At 39.2% G+C, this 9682-nt stretch overlaps 1 protein-coding gene, 1 long non-coding RNA gene and 1 other non-coding gene across 4 annotated transcripts; all 3 read right to left on the reverse strand.

The window, feature by feature from the left end:
* Nucleotides 1-777: 777 nt before the first annotated feature.
* Nucleotides 778-3438, reverse strand: LOC122837184. Its single transcript, XR_006371722.1, has 5 exons — nt 3333-3438; nt 2329-2402; nt 1448-1506; nt 1216-1273; nt 778-992 (listed from the first exon to the last, which is right to left on the reverse strand). It is a non-coding gene; the product is annotated as an uncharacterized LOC122837184 (long non-coding RNA).
* Nucleotides 2093-2293, reverse strand: LOC122837654. The gene has a single exon (XR_006371807.1). It is a non-coding gene; the product is annotated as a small nucleolar RNA SNORA74 (small nucleolar RNA).
* A 745-nt stretch (nt 3439-4183) lies between the features above and the next one.
* On the reverse strand, nt 4184-9257 carry lg09h4orf47 (linkage group 09 C4orf47 homolog). 2 transcript variants are annotated; one of them, XM_044126827.1, is made up of 8 exons: nt 9177-9257; nt 8967-9075; nt 7617-7836; nt 7326-7463; nt 6444-6519; nt 5299-5484; nt 5038-5201; nt 4184-4277 (listed from the first exon to the last, which is right to left on the reverse strand). In XM_044126827.1, the coding sequence occupies exons 2-8, from the start codon at nt 9064-9066 to the stop codon at nt 4229-4231; spliced, it is 933 nt and encodes a 310-aa protein (XP_043982762.1). In that variant the 5' UTR covers nt 9067-9075; nt 9177-9257; the 3' UTR covers nt 4184-4228. The 2 variants fall into 2 exon arrangements, with proteins under 2 accessions (XP_043982762.1, XP_043982763.1); XM_044126828.1 differs by having other exon boundaries at nt 4192-4274.
* Between the last annotated feature and the right edge of the window lie 425 nt (nt 9258-9682).

The raw sequence follows: 9682 nt of genomic DNA on the forward strand, positions 1-9682 counted from the left end.
AGATATCTGTAATTTAAATGCCAGCTAAAGCAGGATTATCAGGACTGATAAAATTACTAATTTTACAAATATTATTTGAATTTCTGTCACTAATAAACATGTTGTTTTGTTGTGTAATTGTTAAAAGAGCAGTGAGGAAGGGAAAATCTACTCCCTGGAATGATGCAGCTAGTTTGTCACTGAACAAAGTGATGCTCACTGTTCTCACTGGGACAGGAAGGAGGGATTATTCTGATACTTTGGGTTAGAGCTGCTGCTGACTCACTCATCTGTTGTCAAGTGTGGTAAAAGGTACAGGGTCAAGTTAAATATATGAATATGTTGGTAGATTTTTTCCTTTGTTCTTTAAATACCAGTGAAATGGAGGCAGGCTGTAGCTAAGACAACGGTCCTAAATGGTTGATGATCTCAAAGTAAACATCCCTCTCTTGGAGAAGAACTGGGCTACAAATTAACACTCTTGTCAGGGAGTGGTAACATTTATTTTTTACTGATAAACTCTAACCCAATTTTAAAAACACAATATAATTAATTTTGTAATTGACAAGGCCCCAATTTCTTTTCCATTTCTATGAAGAAAAAAAAACAAAACAAAAAAACTCATTTTGTGGAGGCCCCCCTGTCGGTCAGGGGCCCTTGGAATTGTCCCAACTTTTCCCCTCTTCAATGGCAACAGCTAATGGGGATCCAAACAAAACAAACTGCCTCTGGATCCCCACTGACAGAATGTAAGTAAACTAAACACCTTTACCAGCAGCACCATAAAGCACACACACATTTAGTTAAAGTTTTTTTTTTATTTGTTAGATCCATTTCAGCTTGAAGTATACAGTCTTGACAGCAAGTCATGTCTGAAGTAAAAACAACATCAGTACAATAACTGATCGTTCATAACTAGGACATAGTGACTGTCCTGATGGCAGTAAAGTCACACGGTGGCTCAGGTTGAGTAAAGACGGTCCAGATGCATCCTGCAGTCAGCCTCCTCTCACCTGATCACAAAACAGACAGTCAGTATTTCACTGGATTTCTAACAATGAAGTTAGTTTGTTGTTTCAGGTCTTCAGTCAGGTTCTAGTAAACCGGTTTTACTTGAACCTGTGCCAAGTCCTGACTTTCTCTCCCAATACCATGATTCCACAGCAGAGAGGAGTCTCTGCCATGGCAGTACCGATTGGGTCAACATCTATTCCTTCTTCCTCACACCAGACTCACCTGCTGCACTGAGCTCTAGCTGCAGCTGCTGCCCCCTGCTGGCCAGCTGCTCTCCATGCTGCTGAGAGAACAGAAGCAGTCAGAGGATTGAATCGATGTGCTGTAGCAGGATGTGTTGTGGCTTCTGTGCTCAGGGTTTTTCTTCACCATGGCTTTGGTCAGTATAATGTGTTATATGAGACATCACAGCACACAGCCAGTTCTACCTGAACCACAGCAGAAGTTCACTCACCTTCTGTGTGTGGGAAGCAGCAGCAGGACCGTCAGCAGAGGGCGCTCTACAGGCTCTGCCTGCAACAGAAAAATTACATTCATTTTCAAAGTGGCTTCTCTCCAACCATGAATTTAACTCCGTCATGAGCTCCTGAACACCTTCTACATGTTTCATGACTTCCTGCTTGCTTAACTCTAGTATGGAGCTTTTCAGAACCACATTCAGACATTTAAGGTTCTAAACAAGAAATCCAAGTGAAGGACGTTTTACCCCTGGGGGCCCTGCTGGACCCCAACTCATCACTTCACCTTCAACCAGCTCTGGTGACTGGTAACTACCTCTCCTTTACAAACCTGGCAGACTGTAGAATGTGACCAGGACTGAAATCCATTTGTGAAACAATTACTAACTTTCCAATTGATTAATCATTAACTATACTATCCAGACTCAAAATGGCCATTTGCTGAAACACATTCAGAGCAATAACTAAACCATTACATCTATACATTTTGCATTGAAGATAAATCAAAGTGTTTGTGGGGCGCTGCAGTGCTTCAGCATGTGACCCATACCCCTCCTCACCCCACATGGAGAAACGTTTGATAATGATGGATGACAATAATCTGCTCAGTCTTCCTCTGTGGTTTGCTCAACCAGTCAGGAAGTGTGAAGCCCTCCACTAGGCCCGCCCTGCAGTCCCACCAGGACCAGCCACTCTCTTTGGGCCACGCTCTGCTGCAGCTCAGCAGCATCAGCCTCCAGAACAGAGACGGCGCTGCTGAGGCAGAGAACAGAGACTTTCTCTGCCAGCCCTGTAACACTGAACCAGGCAGTCAGGGCCTGGCCAGCTGACTTAGAGCTGGGTGGGTGTGTGTGTGTGTGTGAGTGAGTGTGTGTACCTGTAGTCCCAGAGGGGAAGCATGGTGGCGTGGAGGTTGTCTTGCAGCTCCTCCATCAGGTCAGTTCAGCACCTCTGAGATGAAAAGGAGACGGTCACTTTAGCTGCATTCATGGTCAAGAACTAAAATCAGACATTCTCTTTTCCAGCAGCTTCACAAATGAACTCATTTAGCTGAAGTAGAGGGTGGTGTTATGGAAAAGATGGTAGGAAAGTAACTATACGTTTGAAAATCTCCTTTAACCCATCTTAGACTGAGAACTCTGTATTTTGGTTCATTGAACGCATCGTTTAAAATGAGTAGCTATTAGAGCAGGAATCTTGAAGATGGGCATTTTTAATTCTAAAAGCAGAAGGAAACCAACAGTTCACTCCTCCAGATGCTAACAGGTCAACAGTTGGGTTAAATTCCTGCTCAACTTGTTGCCAGTTTCAGATTTATTTACTTCTTTTTGGCAGGACAGCAAACAAAAACCCAAACAATTCTCATCAACCTGCAGAAACACTCTGAACTTCAAACATCATTCCTTCAACCGAGACATCTTACAGTAACATGACTGATACTCCTTCAATATTTCTGCTGAATAATAAGAAATTATTCGTTTTGTTAAGTATGCGTTAAAAAATAATCTATTAAAGGTTCAAAAACTTTTAAGTATTAATAGTTTTAAAACTAGGGCAGTTTAAAAATGCTCATGGCAGTTAAATATTATTGGAATTGTCCTTAAGGTGTTTCACAAAAAGGAATAAACAGTCGGAAGCCAATTTCATGTTTCCAGAGGTCTATTAAAGAAGTATTTCAGTTTTTAATTAATTCATTTCTGAAAACTACTGACGTTATTTTTAACATCAATCAGCAGAAAAACACAAATCCCGTCTACTTCTGCTGATGGAAAAGCGGATTTGTTAGAAAATTGGGAAACATTAAAATACCACATAATCGTTTTCAAAATATCCACATAACACTCTCATTTAATCAATGGAAAAACAATAAGAAGCACTTACACTTCGCCACAACTAGCATATTCCACAACACACCACATGGTAGCAGCCCGCAGAGAGACAGACCGGATGCCGAGCGGATACTTATAAACTGCTCACCGCTGGGGATTGTGGGAAAAAGGAAGCTCTTTCAAAGATCGTCTTTACGAAAGATGTTTTACTCTCCTATTTTTTTTACAATGAACCTTGACAAACTTTCTTTGCTGTAGTTTGAATCATGACGAAGGCAGTGCAGGTTCAAATGTCACTTAAAATATGAATACTAGTATGGTATATCTGAGTTCCCAGGTAACACTAATTGGGAAAATACACCACATTACCGCTGTGGGGTTCCATAGCGCATGAATGTGTGTACAGCGAAGAAACTGACTCGCGCGCACACACAATAAAAAAACCAAGGAAGAAAGGTCAATGTGCAGATAACAGAAAAAACAAAAATTATTTTTAAATTGTCTTTATTCTTTATAACTATAAACCCAAAACGTATGTCTTATTTATATGTTTCCTTTGCACTTAAGGCCTGTGACTTTCCGAAAATGTTGTGTAGAGTGTAGTTTTGAACAAATTATAAAATAAGACAATAATAGATAATAGCTTTAGTTGATTGTAATCATGATTAAAAGGAAACCTAACCTGTCTTTCAAAGAAAAATACAAATTTTATGATAAGAATGAGACCGGTGCTTATTAAATTCTAGTTGCTATGTCTATTTTAGTTCATAATTAGTTTTGTGACAGAAATGAATACAATTCCAACTTCAGAAGAATAACAGAATAATAAATAAGAATATCCCTTGAAATACATATTACTTGAAAAATGAAATCACTCAGAATTTCTTATTTTAGTTTTGTAAAGGCGCCAATTTATTGGAACAAAAAACAACAGCTCCAACAGAGTGTTCAGGTTTTCATCATGGTTGTGTACCGATAGTTTGCAGGGTTGATTCTTCTGAAACAAAATGGAAAACAAGGAAACAAAGTGAGGTTTCACAATAAAAGTGTTGCCATCCAACAGTTTATGTCCTTCATTTATAAAGCTAGGATAATACCGTAATTGAGGTCAGCTAACCAGCTACTTAAGATGACATTATGCTCTTCAGAAAACGGCAGCCTCCAACAAAACAGTTTATTCATGTGTCAACTCCAGTAAAAAAACAGATGACTGGCGGCCTAAAACTTATTCTCTTCAATTAATTTTGCTGTAAAAAGAATGGTCATAGGGTGCTGCATGGTCGGCTGCTCAAAACGTTTGTTACAAGGATGTAAACCAAACTTGTCATTTTATTACAAATCTTTTGATAAGGAAAGAGGATGGTGATGGATAACAGCCGTCAGTCGTAAGAACGGAGGCCCTCAGTGTATGTGTGAATGTGGAGATGTAGTTGAGAGAAGATTTTTTAATGTGCAATTTAGTTTGAATGGTCAGTTTGTGCATGTCTGCCGCCTGAGAACCCTAATTATGTATGTAGTTATTATAATGTTTGCTATTATTATGAACTGATTAATTTATTCCTGACCTTTCAGTTTCTTTTGTTTGTGTGAATTGTCTGATGACTTGAAGGCACTGTAAAATGATTCTCTCAATAACTGAACATTTAATGCAGGAGTCCTCCATGAGGCAGTCTAAATGTTGTAATCTCTCCAGCAGAGGTAACCTAAGGTGTCAACTAAATGCTCTCCACAAACTGAAGCAGATTTATGGAGCTAACCTGTTAACATTAACAGAGATGATGCTTTTGACTGGTGTGCTCTTGGGACCAGGAGCAGGACGAAACACTGGTTCTTGATTGGCTGGTTTGGAGCGGCGGATAACGTATGGATCAGCAGAATGTGAGGGATATGCATCAAATGTTCCTGCTTTCATTCCTCCAATCTAAGACATATGAACAAACATACTAGCATCTATTATGCCCACAAACATCATATCTGCTATCCACAGTTTCTTTTCATGGAACCAAGCAATAATTCACCCGTTTGCTGGGAGAGGAGGGCATGAAGGGAACCATGGAGACGTTCTTTTGGGGCTGGAGGGGCTTTTGAGCAGGAGGGAGAACCTTGTGGCTGCGATACGGATTGCCTTGGAAATAATCCTGTGGGTGAAGATTTGTTTTGAAGGGCCCATCTCTTAGTTTGGAGCGATGGATTGCTCCCTCCCTCTGTGTACACACAAATTTCAACATATGTAAAATTCAAAGAAAAATGAGAACCAGACGGAAATTGCACTAACTCCTTGCATATTAATTCATGTCCTAATCAAAAATTTGAATTTGGATTTACACAGCTGCTGTCACATCCCACCATCAGCATGCTGTTCCAATCAAAACTACAACAAATATTTCCTGCTGGCCACATGACAGTAAACTGAATGTCTTCATTTGGCTTTTAGACTTAAAGCAAGAAGTGCTTCCTGCCATCATGGTCATTCCTTCTGGATGAGGAAAAACAGAAGGATGGATGTGGTGAAGGCTTTGCTCAGAAAACACCTTCACCTCACAAGGTTCTGACAACACCTACAGTGGTGGCATGATGCTAGTGTAAATTCCCATCAGTCCATCATGATTTAGACTGACTCAAGGGTTCAGGCATTGATGTATATGTTCACATGACCCAGTTTTCTTTATCTCACTGATAACAATATGTAAAAAAATAACTAACATCAGCCAATACTGATGTTAGTGCCAATATATTATTTACTATATATCACATGACAGTACATATTATTGTATTTTTTTTTCCTGTGGCTTATCCCTGTTCTTAAGTTTAGTCTTTGCCTCTACATTTCTTAACCACAAACACAATGATCACCTGATTAGTTTTCTAAGTTGAACTAAAGTTGAACTAAAGGAACAAATAGGCTGCAGTTTAACTACAGGGACCATAACTGGGGCAGGAACTCTGACTCCTGGTTCATAGCTGCACTCATGCATATAGTTATAGAAAACTCTCATGCAGCAAACCTGCTACTAATATTTCTATTACTGTATTTAACATGTGCTTCTTCTTCATGATTGTACTGTTGTATCGGAGGAATATATGTTTCACATGTTAATTTGCACAATGTAAACTTAAAGTGTTAATATCAAGAAAACACAAAATAATCAGCTATGTTTGTTACCTTAAGGGCTTCTTTGACTCTGTCGTATGGGTCAGAAACGTACGGGTCCATTTTGGACAGAGTGACATTAGGATAACTGGGGAAAAGGAAGAACACAGGCAAACTTTGAAAACCCTTCAGAGAACCACTGGTCAAAAGCACAGTTGATCAGGAGTTATTTTATTTCTTATTTTGTGCTTCTTACTTATATTACCAACAAGCCCTCCAACAATAGCTGCGTTTCCATTATAAATGTGAGCAAAACTTTGTTCATATTCTGCTCATGTTGAAAAAGCACAATTTGTAATTGCAGTGTTTGCATTAAATGAGAAACGCAATTAAAATCACACATCTATAAGTTTGTCATTATAAACATGCAGCACCATATATGCACATGATTTTATAAGTACATATTAGGCATCAATCATTTATGTTAATATTTGTATTATTGTATGTTTGTAAAATATGTATATATAGATATTACTAAATCATTTTTATATTATTCTTTATGTGTCTACGTGATCATCCTCCTGCCACTTCCTGTCGTCTTCTGCATCTTTTCCACCAGCAGTAACATCTGGTCATTGATCACATGATGTGTGGTGTAAAAGTGTTTCCACTGCAGTTTTGCAAAATACACTAATTTCTATAAAGCTGAAAATTAACCTCATCCTAGTGCAATAACTTTTTTTAAATAAAAAAAACAGTTTTTTTTTGTTTTTTTTTTTTTAGAAATTCCTGTGTTTCCATACGATGAATTCATTTTTGTAATTCCAATTTGCAGCCTTTTGGTGATTTGATGTAAACTGTCAATGGAAACGCAGCCAGTAACTCTGCTTCTGTGCCTTTGACCCTCGGGGAAGATGGAAGCTGTCTCAGGAACTACTTTTGCTTGCCATAAACCTGTAACCACTGCCTTTCTTGGGCGGTGAGGTGAGAATGTTGCGGCCAGGTGAGCGCTGAGCTTTCTTGGGAACTGACAGAGGACTTGTGGCTTCTATTGGTCCAGACAAGGTGCCATAGTAACTACCAGAACCAGAGCTGAAGGCACAAACAAATCATGTAACAAACATCTGTTAAAATTTCATCTGAAATCACTTGGATACATTATTGTAATAAGGAATCATGAACATTTTTCAACTAAGCAGACATAGTTAAAGCTCTTAGTAAATATGTGTGTGTGTGCTGCCTCACGGCTGCTTGGTCCCGCTGCAGGGCAGGAAGGCTTTGCCCAGGTTCTTCTTGGCCTGCTGCATCCGGTTCCTCCGAGCCAGTCTCACAGGTTCACTCAGTGCTTCTTTCTCAAAAATCCTTTTGAAGGACTTGTCGAAAAAGCCACTTTGGAGAGCACACAGCTGTTTAGTGACACCCGCCTGCATCTGGCGGCTTCGATATGCTGACTCATTGAATGGACCTGGATTAAAAATGGAAACGTCATGTACATGCACTTTAAATCACATTTTCCATTTCATTTGAAAGTGCTGCTGGCCAATAAGCACCATCAGAATCTCACATTTCCTCTTAGTCCAATGACCTTCACCAAGTAGCTTGGGTTGTGTTGAATTCCTCCTGGATTCTACACAACTGTTCAGGCAGTAGCAACTTCTAACTTACTTCCCATAACCTTAACCTGAACTGTTAGCAGATAATTAAAATGTATATTTTCTCCTACTTAAATTCTTGAGTTTATTATTTTAGGTGATGATCTTTGGTTTCTACTAAACCACTTCTTAAAGCAAATGAAGAGTCAGTCCATTGTTCAGTGACACATACAGACACATTCTCTCTTCCAGTCTGGGCTTTCTCCCATTGACTTGGATTGTCTCTGGTTGATCTGTTCTAAATGGGCCAATTGGCAAACACAAGGAGAAGTTGTGAACAATGACAATGATTTTTAGCTCTGTTTAAGAACTGAGTTTTAATACTGGCAGCAGAGGAAGTGAACAAAGCCATTCAGTCTGAGTTGGTCACATTTCCAAATATTGAATTCAGATCAGCACTTCTCTCTTCGCAGTGGAACACGGCTGTTCACAGTGCAGGCAATTTCTGGTAAACATCATAACTTCAAACTAGTGCATTACACACATCATGATCAAGATTAGCAAGTGGGTAAAATTTAAAGCCTTAACACAGCCCACACCTCCAGGAAGCAAACATTTGTCAGTCGAGAACCCAGAGCCTCTGGATGAAGCAAATAGTGTAGAACAAGGATCTGATTTTTACCCTAGTTAAATTGTGACCTTGAGTGATTGACGTCTAAACATGACTTTACAAAGAAAAGAACACTATTTTGTCTGTTGGATTCTGTAGTTTTGGAGTTGCCATGTGTTCGACTGTTACTAAACATATTTTTGCGATTTTCTTTATCCAGTTTCATGTTTCTGTAAAAAGCCAGCCTAATGTTATCATGAAGTGATTCTCGTTGACCTCCTTTTCCCAGCAGGCTCCTGTAGTTGTCTGTTACCTCCATGCTGTCAGCTGTGGGATCATTTAAAGGAGCTGTCTACATTTAAAAGAGGTTAGTAAAGTTTAAGTCATGCTCACTGCTGTTTGCTGAAGTGTACTTGTCTCCTGCAGAGATGTAGCTCATCTCCATAAACACACCCAAACGCTCCATATCACTCTTTTTGTGAACCGGCTTCATCCTCACTCACTGCAAACACCAACAAACACCTCAGTTACACATAGAGTGTAAAACATAGATTACAAACAAGCAGAGTGTACACTCTGACTAATAGAGATGTAATGATATACCTGTGGCTGTGGAGAATCAATCCATCTTCTGGGGTACTAAACCAGGCTCTGCTCACTGAGTATCTGTGTTCTCAAACTGGTTGTCATGGAGAGCAAACCAGGTGACAGCAAGGATTGGTTCCTTTCAAAATAAAAGCATTAACTCTGATTGAAGAATGACAAAATAAATAAATTGTCTTAAATAGCATAAATATATGCTTTGATAAAGAACTCAAACATTAAATTATGTTGTTTTTGTTTTTTTAATTTATTCATGTGCAAAATACTGAATTCAATGTAATGTTGCAGAAATGTTTGAAACTTGCTTTTGTAGAAATAGAGAAAAAAGAAAGTTTGACAGGTCTCTGTAAAATATTCCGTTGTTCAGTCTTTATTTTTATGGAGATCCCAAAAGAACTTTCTCCTCCTGCAGACTAACACAGCACTGCCACCCATCCACCTGCAGCTGCACAATACAGGTCAGCTGGCTGAAAGAGGGGGATTGTGGTGTCTTAGAAATATTTCTA

The sequence above is a fragment of the Gambusia affinis genome, linkage group LG09 (assembly GCF_019740435.1).
Source record: "Gambusia affinis linkage group LG09, SWU_Gaff_1.0, whole genome shotgun sequence".
In the NCBI taxonomy this organism is placed as follows: domain Eukaryota; kingdom Metazoa; phylum Chordata; class Actinopteri; order Cyprinodontiformes; family Poeciliidae; genus Gambusia; species Gambusia affinis.